The following is a 24745-nucleotide window of genomic DNA, read 5'->3' as shown; positions in this document are numbered from 1 at the left end:
CAAGTGTGTCAAAGGTCTTTACTGCTGATGGGACTTCTCTTGAAATAGAAGGAATAGGAGATTTTGAAAAAAATTATAAAACAAAAAATTTTTTTATTCCAGAAATTAGACATGTTCCCAAATTAAATTTAAATCTTTTATTTGTATCTCAAATTTCTGATTATGGGTGTAATATTTCTTTTTCTTCTCATGGTTGTTGGGTACAGGATCGCCAGTCAGGCAAGCTGATTGGGGAAGGCCATAGAGAAGGAGGACTCTATTACATGGATTTTTTGGAAATGCCGAAGAAAACTTTTTGTTATAATATTCAAAAAATAGAGTTGGAACTGTGGCATAAGAGACTTGGTCACCCACATATAGCCAAAATCCAACATTTTCCAAATCTAGGGAAATTTTGTAACTCTGAATCATTTGATTGTAAAGATTGTATTCTCGGTAAAATGAAAAGATTACCATTTCAGAACAGAACCTTTTTCTCTTCAAGACCACTTGAATTAATACACTCGGATGTTTGGGGTCCTGCACCAGTAATTTCTAAAGGAGGATTTGTTTACTATGTTATTTTTGTCGATGATTTCTCCCGACATACGTGGATGTACTTTCTCAAACATAAGTCTGAAGTATTTTCATACTTTCAAACTTTTCATAATATGGTTAAAAACAAATTTCAAAATGATATTACTATTTTTCGCACAGATTCAGGGGGAGAGTTTTTATCCACAGATTTTCAAAATTATCTTAAATTGCATGGCATCACACATCAAAGATCTTGTCCTTATACACCTCAACAAAATGGACTGGCAGAACGAAAACATCGCCATATTATAGAAACCACTAGAACTTTATTAATAGCAAATCAAGTCCCTAAAGACTTTTGGGCAGAAGCTGCCTTAACTGCCACCTATCTCATTAATAGGATGCCATCTTCTTCGTTACAAAATATCACTCCCATTGAAAAACTTATGAACATTTCTCCAGACTACTCTAGATTAAGAATATTTGGGTGCAAATGTTTCATATTTACTGACAAAAATGATAAACTTTCCCCTCGTGCGATTCCCTGTGCCTTTTTAGGATATGCTGAAAACCAGAAAGGTTATAGATGTTTTGACTTCAAAAATAATAAACTATATGTGTCTAGAAATGTTTCCTTTCTTGAAAAGGAGAGCTTCTTTGATTTTAGAAAATTAAAAGACGTCACTGAGTACTCCTTTTTGCTAGATCTAACATCAACATCTGATGAATATGACCTTGATTGTAACTTTGATGATGATCCAAGAATTATTGATCTTAATGTTGAAAATGAAGAAGTTCATAGAGATACTAGTATTCAATATTCCAGGCGACAAGAGTCTAATACTCCATGTGCACTTGAGAAATATTCTAACATTCCAACTAGACAATCATCCCGGATCTCGAGGCCTCCAGAAAAGTTTGTATCATACGAGTCTTTCTCACCCACATATAGGGCAGTTATTGCATTAATTCACTCATATGAAGAACCATCCACATATTTTCAAGCAAAAAATGATATCAAATGGATAGAAGCCATGAAAGTTGAATTAGATGCACTTGAAAAGGCTTCTACATGGAATATTCAAGATCTTCCTCCAGGGAAGAAAACTATAGGATGTCGATGGGTTTATAAAATTAAAACCAAGAGTGATGGTACTCTTGAAAGATATAAAGCCCGTTTAGTAGCCAAAGGTTATGCCCAAGAATATGGGATTGATTATGAAGAAACCTTTGCTCCGGTGGCTCGTATGACTACTGTCCGAACCTTAATTGCCTTAGCTTCTATCAAAAAATGGTCTATTTTTCAAATGGATGTCAAAAATGCTTTTTTAAATGGAAAGCTAGTTGAAGAAGTATATATGGAACCCCCTCCTGGTCTAAGTATTCCTAAGGGTAAAGTCCTTCGCTTAGAAAAAGCTCTTTATGGACTTAAACAAGCACCAAAAGCTTGGTATGATAGGTTTAGTCGTGTTATGATTGATATTGGTTTTCAATTCTGTTTAACTGACACTGCTTTGTTTATTAAGAATTCTGATGCAGGGATCATTGTGCTTCTTCTCTATGTGGATGATATGATCATCACCGGAAGCGATAAACAGGAAGTTGAAACAATCAAAACACTTCTTAAATCTCATTTTGAAATGACTGATTTGGGCTTGTTGAGATATTTTTTAGGCATTGAAGTTGCTTATTCTCCTAGAGGATATTTATTATCTCAGACTAAATTTGCTTTTGATATTGTTTTCAGGTCTGGTATTACTGATGATAAGAAAGTTGACACTCCAGAAGTTGTTAATGTTAAAATGAAGATTGATGATGGAGAACTTCTTGCAGACCCTACTCCTTACAGACAGCTTGTCGGGGCACTTTCCTATCTATCCATTACCAGACCAGATATAGCACATGCTGTTCATACAGCAAGTCAATTTCAACATGCTCCTACTTCTGTTCATATGGGAGCAGTCATGCGTATTATCAGATACATCAAGTCCTCTCTTTCACGAGGACTTTTCTTATCTTCCTCCTCTTCTCTTGATTTAATTGCATATACTGATGCTGATTGGGGAGGTGATCCCAATAACAGACACTCAACCACTGGCTTTTGTGTCTTTTTAGGGGAATCATTAATCTCGTGGAGGTGTAAAAAGCAGCAGAAGGTATCTCTCTCATCCACCGAAGCTGAATACAGAGCCATGGCAACCACGACCATGGAAGTAGTTTGGCTCCGACGACTGCTTGCTGACATGGGAGTTGAAGCAACAAAGGCTTCACAAATGTGTTGTGACAACAAAAGTGCGATCTACATTGCCAGTAACAGAACATTCCACGAACGCACCAAACACATCGAAATGGATTGTCACTACGTCAGAGAGGAATATCTACACGGGATAATTGATCTGCCATATGTCACTTCAGAATATCAGTTAGCAGACCTCTTTACAAAGCCTCTCGCTGCTCCCCGATTTCACTTTCTCTTAGACAAAATTTCGCGCATTGTACCGTAAGTTTGAGGGGGAGTGTTAAAATGTAAAATTGTACATATATGTATATATAATAATATTATATTATTATATATATATATATATATAAATACATTTTTAATTTCTTTCTTTTCTGTATTTTTTTTCCTTTATTTTTATTTTTTGTCTTTATGTCATCTAGTTCAGTTTGAACTAGAATGACTGTTGCTAGTCAAGTCCTGTCCAGACTTGACTAGCAATAGAGCTGTTGGACTGACACAGTCCAACAGCTCTTAATAGAGCTGTTGGACTGACACATTCCAACAGCTCTAAATAGAACTGTTGGACTGTGCCCAACAGCTCTATTGAGTCCTCTTTCAGCTGTGTATATAAAGGGGTGCAGCCCCTCTTGTATTTCACTCCAATGCTTCTTAAGCAATTGGTTTTTCATATCAATAAAGAATACATTTTTATTTTTATTTTGTTTCCAGTTATACCCTTTTTAAGGGTTATGCTTTAGTGTCATTCTTGACACTTGCTCTTGTTAATCAAAGCTCGTGTTTCGAAGATCCCCATTTCATTTCAGTATTATATTTTTTTCCAGCTTAATTAAAGGTCAATTTTGTATCAGAGATTTTGGATTTTCAGCCTTGATAAATGAATGAAAAGGCTTTTTAGCTGTGATGTGAGTTTGCTAGAGTTCTATGATGATAGCTGACATGATAACTGAACACTAAGGCTCCATTTGGATGAGAAGGGGTAAAATCTGGTTTTAGGGTGTTTGGATGACCAAAATACTTGGTTTTCCAGGTTTTTGGTTGGCATCGAAAATAAAAGAAGAAATAAAAAGCTAGCTATTTTCTGACCAAGTGCCAAGTAGAAATGGTCGGGATGGCACCACCCATGCTGGACAGTGTCATCTCGACCATTTTTCTGGCTGGTGGGTCGCCAGAAAAATGGTTGAAAAAAACAAATTTTAGAAAAAAAGGGAAAAAAATTCCAACCATTCCTGCCAACCACTGCCTGGAAAATGGCAACGATGGCACCACCTCCACTGGGTGGTATCAACCCAGCCATTTTCCATCTTTCTTGGTTGGTGAATGCTCGGAAAATGGCCCAATGTTCAAAATTTTACTCAAAACAAAAAAAAGGAAATGACTGGGTTGACATAATCCATGTCAAACAGTGCTAGACTCTCCATTTTTCGGCTGGCGAGCAGCTAGAAAATGGCTAAATTGACTGAAAAATAAAAAATAAAATTTAAATCATTCTGGCCATCCACTGATTGAAAATAACCAGAATGTGATCCGGGATTATGATTATGGTGGTGTAAATGGGAAGAGGTGTGGAGGGTAGCATTGTGGGTGTTATAAGAAGCTCTCCACCCCGATAAACTTGGTCCGCGGGTAAAAAACACCACCCTACCGAAGTTTTTTCAAAGCTTGATTCTGGGGTGGGTTTGCTCCAAAACCAAGTTTTGGAAGTGTCATTCGAACATTCCAAAACTTGGTTTTGGAGGTGAAAACCAATGCCCAAAACCTGGTTTTTAACAAGGTTCCAGGTTTTGGGTATCATTCAAACGAGACCTAAAACATTACTTCACGTCAATACCCCTTCTGAATGGTTTTATCAGTGAACTAGTGGACGATATCAAGTACCACATTGTTGCAAATGTAAACCTTCTGGAACTTTGGAGATGAAGTAAAAATTTAAGAAAAATGTTATGTAACTTAATGTTTGCCCTTCTCTATCAGTACCTTTCTTTATTAACATATTTGGTTACTATGAAAATGATCAGGCAACCAGATTTAGGATGGATGAAGCGGTTACAGCAAATACTTGGTCGAAAACACCAGCGTAATTTGCATGTAAGTGATTTAGTGAGAACTTTATCCTAAAATTTGCATGGATTTTCTTTTTTTTTTTTGAGGAAATTTGCACGGATTTTGGAACCCATTTTTGACATTATGACATTATTGCAGGCAGTATATATGCTGCATCCAACATTTGGATTGAAGGCTGCAGTCTTGGCCTTGCAATTGTTTGTTGATGGAGAAGTACGTAGCTGTTTGTTATTTCCTCCCACGCCTGCCAACCCATACCATTGCATTTGTGTATTGAAACGTTTAAAGTAGGACCTATGCTTATGTTGTCATGCCCTTGTCCACTTGATATAATTGTTGTAATAGATGCACGCAATGCATTCTATTTGCCAAGGGATGTTAAAATTGCAGTCAACTTCTCAGGGCTCAGAGAGGATCTTGGGTAGGCTTCATCATGCATAACGGTTTCCTTCTAAGGCCTAGTCATGCCCATGCAATCATGCTGAACTTGTATTATCAAGATTTTTATATGGTTTCACGTGCATGGCAATGTAACCATTCCTAGGCAGGTTGAATAACTTTTGGAAATTCATTTTTCTCTCGTCTACAGGTGTGGAGAAAGGTCGTATATGTTGATAGACTACTGCAGCTATTCAGATACGTCCCACGTGAGCAGTTGACCATCCCAGATTTTGTCTTCCAGTGAGTTCTTTTATCATGGTGCAAATGACTGTCTATATCTGTTCTTTTGATTCTAGTCTGTCTCCCTCTTTATCGATCTTTTTGGTCTGTGCAGGCATGATCTTGAGGTGAATGGAGGAAAAGGCCTTATTGTGGATCCAAGAAGCAAATATATATATCACCGGTCTCCTGGATTACCAGTATCTTCTTCGCCTACCAACAATAGAAGCTTAGCTTGATAATGATGATCATGTTAAAGGTTCAGTATGCAACTTTTGTACCTACATTGTTGGAGTGCCAAAATGAGTGTGTGAAATAGTATGAGGTTGACTTTGATTCTCGATCTAGTGTATAAATAGATGTGCAGTTTTTTTATTAATCTCTTGTGACTACGGAAAATAGTTCAATCTTGTATCCTTTTTTAATCAAGAATAAATATGTTTGCAATTGATGAGACTATTTCCTATCTTCCACCTTAGGAGTATTTTCTCATTATCTGCATCCACTGACAGATATGATCTATATGGTTTGTTTAGTCAAAAGCATGTTTTGGATCGTTCAAAGTTCCATGGATGAAAAAGTCATGCTTTTGTCGGAATCACTCTATGGAAAATGCTATTATTCCTAATGAGGTAAAAAGGGATTTGCTGGTGGAAGTGAAATGGATAGAGTATAGTGGTAAAAATCGTGATTACAAGTACTAGTTACAGCAAAAATGGAAAAGTGATCAGAATGATAATGACTGGTTCTGTAATTTAACAGGGCACATGCAAAAGCAGTATTCTAAAGCAGCCTAGAAACAAGAACCCGTAAAACAAGGTTGCTCACGGAATTAAAAGAATACGCAGTGAACAGAAGTAATGGTGGATGAGCAAAAGAAAACATCAAGAAGTTAATGGGATAATTAACGATCAGTAAAGAGGGTATGGTGGTACATGTTGAATAGGTTTGGAAGGAGCAAGATGTGGCAAATTTACATGCACTAGGTAAAAGCAGGATAGGTTTTTTTACCGGTGAATTTTTTTTCCTGTGAATTCTCCACCCGGCCATTCACACTGAAGAAACAATCCTCGGCTGGTCATTCAAGGGTATGAAGGTAGTAAACACACCGTTACGGCCATCACACAATCTTAGGTTCTAATTTCATCTTAATAACAAGTCTTCAAGATCTCAACTCCACCTTTCCGTGCCAAACACCTCCTGCAATTCTCTTTCTGTTTCTTGTAATAGCATCCCCTGCGTACAGCTAAGGCTTTACAACCTAAATGTGATAAAGTTCATGAACTTAAATGTCTTCACCATAGTTCTGTAACCTGACCAATTACTTCACTGAGATACATTTAATGATATGCATTCCTCTCTTTGACCCTCACTGGGAAACCACCCTTCATCTTGGACGTCATGTCTACATGGTAATCTGGTTCAAAATGTTATAGGTGTAAGAAGGAAGGGATTCAAATATGAAACGTGGGTTGTTTTCCTTCTTTTTGGAAAAAGTGGTTTTGATGACGTGGAATAATCCCATATTGATTGTGTTTGAGTTTGTTGTGGGCTTTATAACCCCCATATAAACTCTTACATTTGTTCCTGAGAACAAGAGGTTGGGATGTCTACCACACACAAGCACGCCCGCCCGTCGTGTGCTGTGCTGAGCCGGGCTCGGGTAATTGGCCCTTTAGGGCCATATCAAATTAAAACTAAAGTATTTTTTGCTAAAAGTTTGGGTTATGAGAAATGATAACGGGTTATGATTTATATCATGTTTTATACCATGATGATGATTGTGAAACTGTGTGATCCTAAAATCGATCCGACACAAAATCCATCCCTGTCGGTGCCACCTTGAACCGCCCAAGAACGAATGCCATCTCCTTCCCCACAAATACGCCCTTGGCCCTGCCTGGAACACCAGATACTTGTAGGGCTCCTCTGCTATGAACCTCCACCTCCCATCTGCATCATCCTTCTGTAGCCACCTCTCCGTCCAGAACTCCCAATATTTTCCCCACAATGATTCCATCCTCCCCATTGAATATGGATGGTAACAAACTATTGCTCCCTTTGGCACCACGGTGCTGTCCGACCAGATATCATCCAGCACTGGCGGGTCTGTGAGATGGCCACATGCAAATAGTTCATCTCTTTCACCTCCTCAAAGCCAAATACTTCTCCTTGGATACCACATATCTCCTTGAGGATCTCATCTCCTACTTGTTTATGGTGATAACCATCCAGAAGAACCAGGTGAGTGCCGCCCAGGTTGTGTCCCTGCCGGCGAGTATGAAGCTAATCACCATGTCCTTGGCAAACCCCTAGTCGGCAATCGACATTGCCAGGACCAATAAACCTCCCAAGAAGATCAGAATTATCCATCAAGGCTTTTGGCTGCTGTTTCCGTTCACGAATAAGTCTTGGGCCAAGTCATTGACAACTCTGAGGGCATTTCTGAGCCGCTTCTCAGACCCGACCCCAAGTGCGTGTTTGAGCTTCCATACAATTGGAGGGGTAGTGACAAACCGTTGGCATCGTCGAATGCAATGACAAAGTCGGATGGTGGCAATCCGAGGTTGTGGCAGCCGGGGTCTGACCCAAAGGCAATCTTGTAGATGTTATCGAACCCAAACCGTTGCAGCACATCCTGGAGATCCAAGACCGCCTTTTTGGTTGCCACGGAGTCAAGCAGCAGAATCAGGCAACTGGAGATCTCCGACTTAATCGCGGTGTCGACGAACTTACGGAGGGAGCCTGTGTTGAACTCATGGCTTGAAATCTTGCACTGGGTCTTCCAGGTCTTGCTGTCGCCGGAAGGAGGACGCAGTGATAAAATGTGATGCAAATACATGAGAGGGTGGTGTATGTTCCCCCCAGATGATTCACTAAATCCCACGTCTGTGTTCGGGGCTTTGAATGAGCACCACATATACAAGCACATGGGGCTCGTATTCCTGTGTATGTTGACATAACTTTGCATCGAACTCTGGTGTTGTTGCAAAGACTTAAGTACCCTTTCTTGCTATTCTTCTCATAAAGTGATGGTTTGAGAAAATGACAAAAATGCCCTTCATTCAAAAAAGAAAAAACAAACAGTTCAAAAAAAGGACAAACATGTCCTCCATCCAGAAAGTCGAGGATGATGTTGACTCTTCAAAGTCTTCTTCTTCTTTCTCCGTTCAAAAAAAGGACAAACATGTCCTCCATCCAGAAAGTCGAGGATGATGTTGACTCTTCAAAGTCTTCTTCTTCTTTCTTCGTAAAACACTGTAAAACCCTCTCTCTCTCTCTCTCTAGAGAAGAAATCAAGGGAGACAAAGAGTTCTCTCTAGAGAAGGCCATGATCATCAACCCTCTCACTCTCTCTCCATTCTCTCTCTACTTCTGTGCACATCCAACAGACGATCCTACATTGCTTCATCAAACACCGACTGACCTGCACACTGACTGTAGCATCGTTCAACTTGAAGAGTTGTGGAGTCTGATTCAGAGTTTTTGCCCTTACAGGAGAAGGATTTGGGGGCTCCTTCTAGCGTGGGTAGCATCGTTCAACTTGATTCGTTGTGGAGCCTGATTTAGAGTTTTTGCCCTTACAGGAGGGGGGTCCGGGGGATCCCCCCCCGGCGCGGATCCCGCTGCGCGGTCAGCGGTCGGGGGTCAAGGGGGAGCCGCCCCTGGCGGGGGGCTCGGGGGGGGGGGGGGGGGGTAGCGCTTTCTGGACCAATTTTTTTTTGGGCCTTCCAACAATGATTTGTAGTGTTATCGGGCTTTCCTACAACGATTTGTAGTATTTTCGGGTCTCCAACGAGCCCCACAACGATTTATAGTGTTATCTGTCTTTTCAACTGCGATTTGTAGTGTCTTCCGCAAATCACTATAGCGATTTATAGTGTTTTTGGATCTCACTATAGCGATTTGTAGTGTCTTCCGCAAATCGCTATAGCGATTTATAGTGTTCTTGAATCTCACTATAGCGATTTGTAGTGTCTTCCGCAAATCGCTATAGCGATTTATAGTGTTTTTGAATCTCACTATAGCGATTTGTAGTGTCTTCCGCAAATCGCTATAGCGATTTATACTATTTTTGAATCTCACTATAGCGATTTGTAGTGTCTTCCACAATTCGCTATAGTGATTTATAGTGTTATTCAGTAAGCAAATCGTTGTAAATCGTTACCCGAATTAGGACCAACTTGTCAGGGTCATATCTCCTTAACCGGAGGTCATATTCCAAATCCGTAAAAAATGGTGTCTTTGTTATTGAGTCTAGTTTATTCCTGTAAATTTTAAGCAATTTCTATTGTCATTTTATTCTTCATTTTAACTAAAAACCAGACCCTTATTATTTTGTGTTATTTGAGTTGCACAACACCATTCTCGCTTGACATCCACATCTTGATTTTGGCATGCTCCCTGTTGGATTTTCCATTGATTTCTTCCAACCTAGCTTGGAACAAACATATGTCTTTCTCACCACGACACCCTGTGCATTTTTTGACCACGACACCCGGGACTCGTGTTGGGGGGAGAGCCCCCGGACCCCCTCTTGTAAGGGCAAAAACTCTAAATCAGGCTCCACAACGAATCAAGTTGAACGATGCTACCCACGCTGGGAGGAGCCCCCAAACCCTTCTCATGTAAGGGCAAAAACTCTGAATCAGGTTTTACAACGAATCAAATTGAACGATGCTATCCACATTGGGAGGAGCCCCCAAACCCTCCTCCTATAAGGGCAAAAACTCTGAATCAGACTCCATAACTCATCAAGTTGAATGATGCTACCCAAGCTGGGAGGAGCCCTCAGACCCCCCTTTTGTAAGGGTAAAAACTCTGAATCAGACTCCACAACTCTTCAAGTTGAATGATGTTACCCACGCTGGGAGGAGCCCTCAGACCCCCCTTTTCTATAAGGGTAAAAACTTTGAATCAGACTCCACAACTCTTCAAGTTAAATGATGCTACCCACGTTGGGAGGAGCCCCCAGACCCTTCTCCTGTAAGGGTAAAAACTCTGAATCAGGATCTACAACTCATTTAGTTGAATGATGCTACCCACGCTGGGATGAGCCCCCAAACCCTCCTCCTGTAAGGGTAAAAACTCTGAATCAGGCTCCACAACAGTCAATGTGTAGGTCAGCCGGTGCTTGATGGAGCAATGTAAGATCTTCTGTTGGATGTGCATAGAAGCAGAAATAGAAAGGAGAGAGAGAGTGAGAGGGTTGATGTTCATGGCCTCTTCCAGAGGAGATTTATTTCTCAGATAATCCTGCAGTGCAGAGAGTGAGTCTTAAATAATCATCTTCGGGGCACTTAAGTCTTTACAACCACTCCTTTTCAAGAATCGTCATTTTTTTTTGCACCAATGGAGAAGAGGGTACTTAAGTCTTTGCAATCGCATCAAACTCCAACGCTAATTAATGCTGACAAACATGGGGATATGAGACGCACATGCTTACATTCGTGGTGCTCTTTGGGACCCCCGAACATGAGATGCCACATGCAAATAGTTCATCTCTTTCACCTCCTCAAAGCCAAATACTTCTCCTTGGATACCACGTATCTCCTTGAGGATCTCATCTCCTACTTGTTTATGGTGATAAACCAGCCAGAAGAACCAGGTGAGTGCCGACCAGGTTGTGTCCCTGCCGGCGAGTATGAAGCTAATCACCATGTCCTTGGCAAACCCCTAGTCGGCAATCGGCATTGCCAGGACCAATAAACCTCCCAAGAAGATCAGAATTATCCATCAAGGCTTTTGGCTGCTGTTGCTGCTGTTTCCGTTCACGAATAAGTCTTGGGCCAAGTCATTGACAACTCTGAGGGCATTTCTGAGCCGCTTCTCAGACCCGACCCCAAGTGCGTGTTTGAGCTTCCATACAATTGGAGGGGCAGTGACAAACCGTTGGCATCGTCGAAGGCAATGACAAAGTCGGATGGTGGCAATGCGAGGTTGTGGCAGCCGGGGTCTGACCCGAAGGCAATCTTGTAGATGTTATCGAACCCAAACCGTTGCAGCACATCCTGGAGATCCAAGACCGCCTTTTTGGTTGCCACGGAGTCAAGCAGAAGAATCAGGCAACTGGAGATCTCCGACTTAATCGCGGTGTCGACGAACTTACGGAGGGAGCCTGTGTTGAACTCATGGCTTGCAATCTTGCACTGGGTCTTCCAGGTCTCGCTGTCGCCGGAAGGAGGACGCAGTGATAAAATGTGATGCAAATACATGGATAGTTGAAAGTTGAAACTTTGAAATAGTTAAATGGGGGTGTTAAATGTGAATAGTGGTGAGTTGAAAAGTCATGTGTTAGTGGGTTAAAATTTGTAACCTATGCAGTAAACTATTAATGGTGTTAGTGGGGTATACGTGAGTAGGGGTGGCAATCGGGTCGGGTTGGCGTGTCAGCATACCTCAACCCGAACCCGACCCGTTTATCAAACGGGTCGGCTGTGGCAAACACGAACCCGACCCGTTTAATAAACGGGTAACCCGACACGACCCGCCAACCCATTTAATAAATGGGTTGGGTCGGGTAAACGGGTTTTCAGGTTCGCGGGTTGACGGGTCGGGTTGGCGGGTTGACCCACCCGCCTAACCCGTTTATTAAACGGGTCAGCCGGGTTGGCATACCCCCAACCCGAACCCGACCTGTTTAATAAACGGGTTACACGGGTCGACCCGTTTATTAAACGGGTTGGCTTAAGCCCAACCCGAACCCACCTAAGAGGCGGGTTGGCGGGTCGTGTCAGAAATTGCCACCCCTATACGTGAGTGACTCTTTTTGAGTAACTGCTATTTATGTTGCCTATATAAAGAGGCGTCAGACGTGAGTCTAGTGTTAGTGTGTGTTTTTCCTTTTTTGTGTTTTGGTTGTATTCCTTCTTACCTGTAGTGTTTTGCTTGCTCTTTAATATTATCAAGTGAGGTTTTCTTATCTTCGCTTGTTTGGGTGTATACAAGTTTTCTCCATCTTTCCTATATCCAACACTTGAGCATAAAGTAATTGATGGAGCCCTTGGGTAGGCATGGAAATGGGTCTTGAGGATGTGCTCCACGTTGGAGGGGTTGCCGGTGACAATGAGCTTGGAGCCGAAGGGAAGGGGGGATGAGGGCGGTGTGGTTGGGAGAGGCGAGGACGAGAAGTATTGGGTGATGAAGTGGGCATTAGCGACGACAGACACAGCAGAACCAATGTGGAGATGAAGGCTTCTTTGGTGATTAGGGTTAGGAGCAGCATGGTAGCAACAGTGGCAGGAACAAAGAAAACAAGTGTTCCATATCCTTCATTTGGGGGTTTGGAAGAAGAGAGTAATCTGAGCAGGCAAGAACATTATTTTGTATGGGCTGACGATGCTATTATTGGACTGAATACTTTATTTTGGCCAATCATTTTTATCAGGCCCACTTTTTTTTTTTTGTCAGGAAAGTTTTTATACCAATGAGCTCACAAGTGGGTTAACTGTTTTCTCTCAGTCGCCAGAGAGAGAGAGAGAGAGAGAGAGTGTCAAAAACAAAAAAGGAAAGAGGGTGGATCCAAGTTTAGGATGGAGGTGACAAGGCTGTAACATCTCTCCTTGTTGCGTATTTCAGGAGAGAGGATCAGGTCCAAAGGATTGGACAGAAAAACTTGTCTAAGGCACATGGACGCCATTCATCATAAGAATGAATGAACGACGCCCAAGACTTACCAAATGGTCTTTTGGATGATTTTTAGCCCATCGATTTTCCGGTCCCTGATGCCGTTCATCCCTAAAGTGAATGGCATCACAAATTTGTGTAGGGCCCATTTGAGTAGAGACTGTCCATTCAGATGGGTTTTGGATGCCGTTCATTTTCATGATTAAGGGCATTTAGGTGTCTTAGACGGTTTCTGTCCAAGACTCCTTAGTTCTGATCTGCTCTTGTATTTCAGTCTGGCCGGAGTTTTTTTTTTTTTTGAATCTGACACGAAGATCTGATCGTGATGGCTCAACCTACCATTACTACGGTGCTTGTGCCCTCAGCAAAAAGCTTTGAGGCTAGGACCCCTGTCTCCGGGGCCTATGCTACGCATTGACTTGTGTAGAGGGGCGACACCCATGAGAATGGAACCTTACCTGCCTATCTAGCAGCCAAGGCCCCACCCAACTACGCCAACCCCCTTTGGCTTGGCTCGAGTTTAATTTGTGCTATTTACAACTCTATTTGGCATGTTATCATGCTTCTAACTTGTCCAGTGATCCCCCAGTACTTTACACAAAAGTGAGCAATTTGGATAGTAAAGTACTTGATGCATCCTTTTCTCCTTGCTTTTTTTTTTCTTTTTGTCAAAGCAAGCTCCCCTGATGTGCATCAATGACCACTGGCCGCTTTAGTTGGAACATCTTTGTCTCGTTCATAAGCCTCTTTGTGATGTTTCCGCACTCGATTTCTTATCTTAATAAAGAGACATCTTTTAGGTCTCTGTGTGAACAAGGTAACATGTAATCACATTAGTGAAGAAATAAGTACTTCATCTCAGTTCTTTGAAGAGAGATTTGGAGTTTCAACAAACCATATTTGTTGGTTGTAATGTGTGATAAACTAGTAACCCAAGTTGACTTGTTGACTTTTTTGTGCATTTGTGCTTGCAAAGCCAAGTAATGGATTAATACCATAGTTACCAATTGAGGAAGCAAGAAGCAAGACACTTTAAAATTTTAAAGAGTAAGAAGCCGGAAGCACCGTACAAGCGAATCAGGAATCGTCTCAGAAGCGACCTGAGAAGCGAACACTATAAGAAAACAAGTCATTACTAACAACATTTATCATCGACAATATATGATTTATAGTAGCCAATAACATTAATGATGATAAATATCATTGCTCGGGTCATCGGCCCTTTATGGTCATTTATATTACTCTTTTCGATGATATTTATATATTGTCGTGTATCTAAAAATAAATTTGATGATATGATATAATTGGTATAAAATGGTCGGCTCTAGAATGTTGTCAGTAATAAGAATTAAAGGCGACACTATTTATTGTTGGCTATATTAATTAAAACCGATGATGAATATCATCACTTATATTATTGAAAGCCAACGATAAATATCGTCAGTTATATCTTAAAAGTCAACTATAATTATCATCGTAGAGATATTGAAAAATCATATATGTTCAAATAGCCGACGATAAATATCGTCAATTATAGTAATTAAAAATGATGATAAATATCAATGAGTAAATTTAATAACACTGACGATATTTATCATTGGTTCTCTCTTAAAGGTGGTGGTAATTATTGTCATATTTATATTAAATATATATATATATATATATATATGTTAAAAATATCTGATAATAAATATCGCCGAATATAGATTAAACTCGACGATAATTATCATTGTATATATATTGAAAAGTCATATATATTCAAATAGACGACGATAAATATTGTGGGTTAGATTAAGAAAATCGATGATAAATATCGTCACTAGTAATTTTGATATAGTCGATGATGAATATCATCAGCATAAGTCTTTTTTTTAATTATATTTTTACTGGCATAGTTTTTGCTTGGAATCATGCAAATTTGTATAGAACTTCCACAGATTAATGGAAATTCACTCAATTAGAAGAAAAATTGCATGAATCATGCAAATATGCATAGAACTTCTGCATAGTTTGATAGAAATTCACATAATTAGAAGAAAAATCACATAGATTCATGCAAATTTGCATATAACTTCCGCATAGTTTGATAAAAATTTGTCTAATTAGAAGGAAATGTGCATGGAATCATGTGAATTTTCATAGAACTTTAGCATAGTTTGAAGAAAATTTGCATAATTCTTGATAAATTTGCATGGAATCGTGCAAATTTCCCTATGCTTACAAAAACTGCTCTTCAATTATTACAAAACACTTCAATTATTACATAACACTTCAATTATTATAGAAAAATACAACACTTCAAACTCTTCTATTACAGAACACTTAAAACTTCAATTCAAATTTTAGATTTCCCTATTATTATAGAAACTACTGTTTAATTCAAATAATCATGCATATACAATTAAAAAAGTCTATAACAACAACTTTTATAGAAATGTTAATAATGCACAATAAAAAGTTTCATCGATAAATAGTAAAATGTAAGAATGTGCACTATATCCTCAAACACAAACATCTTATGTTTGCTCAACAAAACATTTTATGTTTTCTTAACCTAAATAGCATAAATAGAAAATAAACTTCAATTGTTATAAACCTCAACTCATCAATCAAACACTAAAATACATCATGAACTTTTTTTGTTCACTTTCTTTTCATTGATCTTAGTGCAATGTGAACAATCATAGAACATAGAAAACATAATATATATTTAGTGAACAAATCTGAGCAGCTAACTTCGTAAAGATACATGCATGAAGAAAAAGTTATTAAATTGGCATTACAATATCTTTTAGCTAATATAAAAAAACAGTAAAACACTAGCATGTTATTATTCAAAACTGGAATTTTTTAATAATACCTTTTAGTTTGAACTTCATAATTACTCTAAAATCATTGCAACCATTCCCTCAAAATGTGTCAGCCTAGCTTCCATTCCCGCAAACTACGTTAGCCTAGCTTTCATATTAACCATCGTACCCTTCAAGTGCCAAACTTTTCTTTGGTGGAGCCCAACTCTTCTTTGGTAGTTTCCAACTTTTAGTTTGAACTTCATAATTACTCTAAAATCATTGCAACCATTCCCTCAAAATGTGCCAGCCTAGCTTCCATTCCTGCAAACTACGTTAGCCTAGCTTCCATATTAACCATCGTACCCTTCAAGTGCCAAACTTTTCATTGGTGGAACACAACTCTTCTTTGGTAGTTTCCAACTCTTCTTTGGTGGTCACTAATTCTTCCTAAGTTGAATTAAGCGCATGCTTAAGGGTGTTGTTTGATGTATTGATAGAAGATGATGCTTGGGTAGGTATAACACAACTCTCCATGCCTCTAACATAGCTAGGTCATGTACCAAGGACCTCTTAAAGTATCTCAAAACTTTTTTGAGTCCTACGATGCCAACTGTACCATCTCATGCTATAACACAAACACATATTTGAATTAGTTATAGTCAAAATATATATTTACATATACAAGACCATGAAGTGATTCAATTACTTACATAACTGTTAGATGCAATATTTCTCATAAAGTCGCCATTAGAATTTGTCAGGGTTGATCTATACATCTCAATCAACCTAATTTCTTCTCCTAAAACATTGCTCTAAACATGAGAGAGCAAAATTAGGTTATGATTTATTGCCATATAAATGAACCGATCTATCTAACATGAACAAATTTATATCATACACCTATGTAATCAAATGATTATACCTTCTCTAAGATTAAACATGTTCATCATCAAGTTGTTTTCAATTGCATAGAAGTGACCCCAAAATGAGAACATCTACATAATGAGGCACTCATATTAGAAGTGAAATACCCAAACACATGGACGAACTAGATGAAACTGCAACTGGTTTCTACAAACAATAAAATGCCTAGTTTTTCTAGAAGCCTCAATAATAAACACCCAAAATAGCTTTAAAAAATTACAAATTGGTTTGAAGTGTGAAAAAACTATAGCAAAAAAAAAATGTTAAGTAAAATTAGGGGTTTTATTGAAGTATCTCTCATGTTGTTTTCTGCAAGCTCAACACAATGTATGCAAGTGATCACACTAAATTAATCTTTAGACATGCTTCTTTTAAGATATATACCATCAAGAGCCCCAAACAGTAAAATAAAAAATCACATCCTTAGGTTTTCTGCAAGCACAAGATAATAAAATCCCTAGAAATCTTCAAAAAAATTGAAGTTTTGTTGAATTACAGAAAAATAATATCATAAAACCCTCAAATAAGAAAAAAAAGGAAGAGAAGGAAAATACCTTTGTGGGTTTTGGCAGAGCGGGGTTGCTCAAACTCCAAGTTATGAAAGTGGTGATTGAGGGTGGAGAAGAGGTCCTCTAGAGCAACTACGGTGGACTCCGCTAAGAGAGATAGCTCAGTTAAGAGATAGATTAGGGGCCTTCGATGCTGGTGGCTAGAGAGAGGTCACTGGCATGGGCAACAATGGTGGACGAAGGGAGGTTAGGAGAGAGAGGGCAGCGAAAAGAGGGATGTGACATTTTCAGAAGGGAACAAAAAGAAAAAGGGAGGGAGGGCTCTCACCAAAATATAAAATTTTAACATCAACGAAGATATTTATCGTCGGTTATATATTGTATATTGACAACAATAATTATCGTCGTCTAGCTTATTAACGACAATAATTATTGTGCGTTACCTTATTTTTTAAGACCTTTTTACCCTTTAAGCAAGCAAATTTTTAGAGTTTCGTGTGTTACATCGCGATGCTCTCCAAATCTCGCCAAATATCACTAAAAACTACATTCACATGATTTTGAGCATAAATCATGAATTTTGCATGACATCCAATGAGAAACTCTCGACACTTTCAGACAATACTCCCGATTTTTGCATCTATAATATGAAAATCATGATAATTCTTGCAAAATTCTTAAAATGTATGTGAAAGGCTCTTAATGTTTGCAAAAATCACAAAATGTTGCATGAGTGGATGCAAAATTCCTTTTAATTGTACGAATTTAATCAACTTATTGTTGACGATAATTAGTGTCGTCAATAGATTACAAATAATCAACATATTCAACATATTGATGATGATAATTATCATCGTAATATGGATAGATTACTAATATATCTACATAATGACAATGATAATTATCGTCGGTTGTAAATTCATATTCATGTTGATAATTATTGTCAGTTTTAAATTTATATTTATCATGCATTTTCATAGTTTTTTTTTTAGTTTTTTCTAAAATTTCATCATACAGATACGATCTAGATGCATGGTTTTATAGGAACAGAATCATCCGATTATGACGTATAAGATGATCTTTTAAGGCTTGAAAATCAATGGATTAGAATTTTTATCATTATGCAAGCATAAAAAGTCACATTTCTTGATCCGATTATGGTGAGCCAATAGTCAATTCCAAGCAAGTGGACCACACTGAATGCATCTGCTGGGTTAGATTTGCAAAAAAAACTATGAAAATCCTGGTTCATGCCAGTTTACATATTGTATTAGTTTACATATTTCAGTTTCCCTTGATCCAGGGTAACACATATGTAAACTGACATGCACCGAGATTTTCATAGTTTTTTTTTTCTAAAATTTCACCATATAGATGAGATCTAGATGCATGATTTTATAGAAACAGATTCTTGAATCATCCAATTATGATGTATAAGAAGAATATTTTAAGGCTTGCAAATCAATGACTTAGAAATTTCATAAATATGCAAGCATAAAAAATCACATTTCTTGATCCGATTACAATGATCAACTATTTGATTCCAAGCAAATGGACCATAGATTTGCAAAAATCCTATAAAAATCTTGGTTCATACCAGTTTACATATTCAAATTTGCCTTGATCCAAGGTAACTAAAATCTGTAAACTGGCACACACCGAGATTTTTGTTAGGTTTTTTTATTTTTTCTAAAATTACACCATACGGATGCTATCTAGATGTACAGTTTTATAGAAACAAACTCTTGTATCATCCAATTACAATGTATAAGGAGGATCTTTTAAGGGTTGAAAATCAATGACTCAAAATTTTCGTAAATATGCAAGCATAAAAAATTACATTTCTTGATCCTATTATGATGATCCAATATTTGATTTCAAAAAAATGGACCATGCTGAATGCATCTGCAGGGTTAAATTTGCAAAAAAAAAAAACTATAAAAATCTCGGTTCATACTAGTTTACATATTCTAGTTTTCTTTGATCCAGGGTAACTAAAATATGTAAACCAATCAAATGTTTTTGTTCTAAAATTTTACCATACAGATGAGATCTAGATGCATGGTTTTATAGAAATAGACTCTTTGGATCATCTTATTATGATGTATAAGAAAGATCGTTTAAGGCTTGAAAATCAATGGCTAAAAAATAATTAACATATTGACAATGATAATTATCATCGTTAATAGATTATAGATAATCAAAATATTGACCACAATAATTATCGTTGTCGATAGATTAAAAATAACCACCTTATTAACAATGAACGTTTATGGAAGTCGCTAAATGTCATATGAGTTGATGAGAAATTCATTTTCTTTGTGAGAATTTCACAAGCATTAAGTGCATTGTTTCCTTTCTTAAAACATTTTTTGCGAAATTTGATAAGATTTTTTGATGTTGTCGACTTATAGAGATGCGCAATTCCGTCATAGTATGCAAAATTTTGTTTTAGTATATATATATATATATATATATATATATATATATATATATATATATATATATATATATATATATATATATATATATATATATATATATATATATAAAAGCAAACTGCACAAACTGGTGGTCCCCAAACCCTCTTTTTGCAAAACTTAGGGCTTCTTGTGGTCCCCAAATGGTGGTCTCTTAACTTCTTCCTCCTTAGCAAAACTTTTAGTGACTATTTTTGGCAACGGTTACTTTCGGCGGCACTTGATCGATAACTGTCTACACTTCATCTTGTGGTTCCCAACCGGTAAAATCCTTGTAGTTTTTCCCACATACAATTGAAAAAACAAAAAAAATAAACACAAACCATATATATATATATATATATATATATATATATATATACAGGTAAATTCGCACGCTAAAATGGATTCTCACATCTCTTAAAGTGAATTGCATGCGAAAGTTTGTCAATTCTGTAAACTTTTCATGATTTCTGCATTGAAAGTACACTTTTGCAACTACCAACACAAAACTCTTGATAAAATTTGCATGTAATGGATTTTCATAAGAATTGTTGAGATTTTATTACTATATTTGCGAAAGTTGTGAGGAATTTTTACAAGGATTGTTGAGAGTTTCTCATCAGATATCGTGCGAATTTTGTGATTTTCACAAAAACATCATGCATATTTTATTTTTAGTGATATTTGTCGTACGATCATTTTTCATTTAAAATAACTCTTACTTACTCAATGAAATAAAATAATGTTGATTATTTGTAATTTATTGACGATGATAATTATCGCTGTCAATATGCTGATTATTTGTAATCTATGAACGACTATGTTAGTTTAAAACCGACAATAAATATCATCGGTGATATGATTTTCATCTGACGATAATTGATTGTCGATATAAGGAATATAGCCGACGATTTTTATCGTCGACTATATTCATTTTTTTTTTGAAACTAGCAAGCTGACAATTCATTATCATCGGTATAAGAAATATAGCCGATGAATTTTATCATCGACTACATCCAATTTTTTATTTTGAAACTAACATAGCTGATGATAAAAAATGTCAGATATGTTAGTTTAAAAAAAAAATGGATATAACTGACCATAAAATTCGTCGGCTATTTTTGTTATAGCGACGACAATTGATCATCGGCTAAAATGAACATAGCCAACGATAAAACTCGTCATCAAATGCAGCTCCGACCATCTGGCTGGATCCAGTTTGTGCAAAGTCACCATGTGATAGGACATTGCAAGTTATATGAGTGGTTGAACAACTTCTTTGTAGTGTGAATAGGCCTCTGGTCTATCTGTGTTGGCTAAAGCCTGTTTATGAAAAGGAGGGGTGCTAATTCTCCGAGCTTTGTAATGGGAAAAAGCCTCATGAAATAGGCTCGGCAAGCAACATATGAACTTGAACTGCAAGTGTTCAGCCCGAGTCATGTAGGGTCGATAATTAGTATATATATATATATATATATATATATATATATATATATATATATATATATATATATATATATATATATATATATATATATATATATATATATATATATTGGGTATGTTCGGCTGTTCTTATTACATGTGATTTAGAATCTCATGAGATTCTAAATCATTTTGATTTGGAGTCTCATGAGAAAGTGATTCGCATGTTTGGTTGACTTGAGGAAAAGAATCTCATACAAATGAGATTCATTTTCTCATGTTTTAAAACAACAGTTTTGTCCACTGTTAGTTGTTACTGTCAAAGAACCTCCTTCTAAACTTGTAACATGAATCAAATTGAAACAGACCCAAATTAACAAAACATTCGCTGTAAATTGCAGAGAAATTCCTGAGTTCTTACTGCAAAACTCTAGAGCAATCAATAGATTTGAGGTGTATTGAATATGGCCAAGTTGCAATTGACAAACTGCGCCTGCATTCGGTTAGTTTAGTGGCAGTGGTGTTGGTGATTTTAATCGACAATCTGGGCTTTGGAATTGACTAGGAACAGGGCAGATTGACTAGAATCATCACTGTAGGGAGTCTTCCAAAGGCTGGAGGCACCTCTTTATGAGTATTTTTCATGCTCATACTTTGAAATTTGGGTTTGGGTCTGATGGAATAATCGATCAAACCAGACCATTGATAGCTCTAGTGCTCCCTAATAAAGGGCAATCGATCAAAGTTGTCCAAAACTTTGGTCACTCCCTAATAAAGGGATCCAGGCTAGTGGTGGTTGCTCGCCGGCGAGCTCATCCACCGCCTCCCTCTCCGCCCCTTCAGCTGCATTGTTCGTAGTGGAGCTCGCCAGAATCCTTTCGGGCGAGCTCCTCCCTCTCCACCCCCTCCCCCTGCTATCTCAGCCACTTAAAAAAAAACATTACCTGTTTTTCCGGTCGAGCAGGAACGAGACCTCCGACGACTTCCTTCCTCCGGCAACGTGCAGCGGATTGGTGGCTCCTTCCTGCTAGGAATGGCAGTAGACCGGGGCGGGGGCGAGGGACAAGGTCTCCACCCCCCGCCCCATCTCAAAATTCTAACCTCCATCCCCGCACGGGGATGGATTTTAACCTCCACCCCCGCCTCCATTCCCGTTTGAAGTCCTCCATCCCCGGTCCAAACGGGGGGTGAGGCGGGCGGGGCCCCATTTTCCATCGGTGACGAGGCGGGGCAGGGCAAGGCGGGGATTGTGACGGGGATGGGGTGGGGTTAGGGGTGGCAAAATCTGACACGACCCGCCAACCCACTTCTTAGCCGGGTTCGGGTTTGACTTAAAAGGGTTCGTGATGTAAACAGGTTGACCCGCCTAACCTGTTTATTAAATGGGCCGGGTTCGTGTTAGGGGTATGCCAACCCGTCTGACCCGTTTAATAAACAGGTTAAGCGGGCGGGTCAACCCGTTTACCCGAACCTGACCCTCTAACCCGCCCGCCAACCCGTTTATTAAACCCGGACATCTGCTCGAGAAAACCCTAAGTTCGAGGGATGCTCTGTGGTGGGAGATCGAGAAACAGAAGATCCACGGGGAGTTGATTGCGGCAGACGTCGAGAGAAGGCACCAGATCGAGGAGGAGGTCCGCAGAGAGATCACGTTCGAGCGGGAGCTTGTGCTCCGGCGGGAGAGCCGGATGCTCGATGCGATGGCTTCTTCGGTCCCAGAAATTAGGGCGGAGAACTGCTTCTCGCTCGCTCCACAGTCGTTGTCGGAGTTGAGGTCGGTGATCGATCAGTTTTGGCCCGAGGTAGGAGCTTTCCAATCGGAGGCGGGGGATTTCGGTCGGTGGTTTCTGGAGCTGAGGGCTGTGGAGAGAATGCCGACGACCCCGCCTCCTGTGAGTCTTGTTCAAAAAAAACTCTGTTTCTTTCTTTTTTTCCGTCACGAATTACCTGCATTGCTTTCATAGGTTGCTTTTAGAGACATAGCTTGTTCAAACTTAGGGTTTTCTCCGACCGATGTAGCGACCTGCCCGTCAACACATTTACCCGAACCCGACCTGCCTGCCAACCCACCAACCCGTTTACCCGACCCGACCCGTTTATTAAACAGGTTAACCGTGTCATGTCGGACTACCGGTTTAATAAATGGGTCGGGTTCGTGTTTGCCACAGCCGACCCGTTTAATAAACGGGTCGGGTTCGTGTTGAGGTATGCTAACCCGCCAACCCGACCCGATTGCCACCCCTAGGTGGGGTGGGGGAAAGCGTAAGTCCATCCCCGCACGGGGATAGAATTTAACCTTCATTCCCGCCTCCATCCCCGTTTGGTACCCTTCATCCCTGGTCCAAATGGGGGCGAGGCAGGGTGGGGCCCCATTGTCCTCGGGTCTACTGCCATCCCTACTTCCTACATCGTCTTTCTCTACTGGTCTTCATATAGGAGAGAGGAGGAAACATCGTCTTCCTCTGTAAAGCCGTTACAGACCCATGAAGTGTTAGAACAAATATTCAATCCCTTTAGATCAACATGTTGAATCATATAGAAACTTTGATAGAATTCTGTAAACGGAAGCGTACCTGAATCCATAGCAACAATCTCTGAAGGTATGATCTTCTAGATCAATATACTTGATGTTTTGTGCTCTTGTTTCCTGTAGCTTCTTCTCTCTCTTAATGGGATGTAGAGGAATGTTCAAGTATATGATCCAGGGACCATGACCCCTTTATCAAAAATGATAATCACCATTTGGGTAATTACACTTTAGCCCATCATTAAAGTGTAATTACATCTTAGTCTCTACACATTAGAGCACCACACCCTATGGATACATTAAAGCTTAAATAACTTAAACAAAAATTAATCACTTTTAAGAAAACTTACAAATAGACAGTTTATAACACATAATTATTATACATATAAGTCCAATATTGGATAAATGATCCAATGTAATTGTAAATGTTCCAACAATCTCCCACTTGGACTATATGTGTAACCTTATAATTATGCATTATTAAAATACCATATGAGCTCAACTTTACTGTCATACCTGAATGTATCCAAAAATCAATCATGCCCATCAATTATATTAACACAGAATCAAGGCGGCCTTTGTTACATTTGTCGTAACTCGACCTTCAATGGTCACTTGTGCCAACACAATCGAATGACAAAGATCATGATGTGGATGTGTAGCATGGAAATTTCATGCAATGTGATTACAACATGTCTATTTCCAACTGGTCCACCTTGAACCTTATTGAGATCAATCATATACCATATTCAAAGTGTGAATAAACTGTATGACTTTAATTTCTGCAGAAAATTAACCTTAAAACATCTTTACAACATAACAAAATTGTGTCTATAAAAATATTTCAAATGCAAACTCCCACTAAACCTGAATATCTTCAAGAGACTTGACACCCATACGAGCAACATGCTCAATAAACAGTTTGGGTGGCAATCCCTTAGTAAGCGGATCCGCAATCATGGAGTTTGTCCCAATATGTTCAATAGATACTTGTCCACTTT

The 24745-nt window shown here is 38.8% G+C and overlaps 2 protein-coding genes across 3 annotated transcripts in view; one reads left to right on the top strand and one right to left on the bottom strand.

Annotated features, from left to right (window-relative positions):
- The window catches only part of LOC149848885 (uncharacterized), a 29438-nt gene extending 23512 nt beyond the window's left edge, over positions 1–5926 (top strand). Inside the window, exons 11-14 of one of the 2 annotated variants that reach the window (XM_090012788.1) lie at positions 4774–4843; positions 4958–5032; positions 5409–5500; positions 5595–5926. In XM_090012788.1, coding sequence (XP_089868914.1) covers positions 4774–4843; positions 4958–5032; positions 5409–5500; positions 5595–5718 — 361 coding nt within the window. In that variant the 3' untranslated portion in view covers positions 5719–5926. Of the gene's footprint in view, positions 1–4773; positions 4848–4957; positions 5033–5408; positions 5501–5594 lie in introns of both variants that reach the window. The other variant, XM_090012779.1, reaches the window with a different exon arrangement.
- A 1602-nt stretch (positions 5927–7528) lies between these two features.
- Positions 7529–11694, bottom strand: LOC149848884 (cytochrome P450 94A2-like). The gene is made up of 3 exons (XM_090005618.1): positions 11370–11694; positions 7997–8224; positions 7529–7686 (listed from the first exon to the last, which is right to left on the bottom strand). The coding sequence occupies exons 1-3, from the start codon at positions 11692–11694 to the stop codon at positions 7529–7531; spliced, it is 711 nt and encodes a 236-aa protein (XP_089861744.1).
- Positions 11695–24745: the final 13051 nt, after the last annotated feature.

The sequence above is a fragment of the Nuphar pumila genome, chromosome 1, assembly GCF_984573655.1.
Source record: "Nuphar pumila chromosome 1, dmNupPumi1.hap1.1, whole genome shotgun sequence".
In the NCBI taxonomy this organism is placed as follows: Eukaryota; Viridiplantae; Streptophyta; class Magnoliopsida; order Nymphaeales; family Nymphaeaceae; genus Nuphar; species Nuphar pumila.
This window is presented reverse-complemented; position numbering and strand designations above follow the sequence as displayed.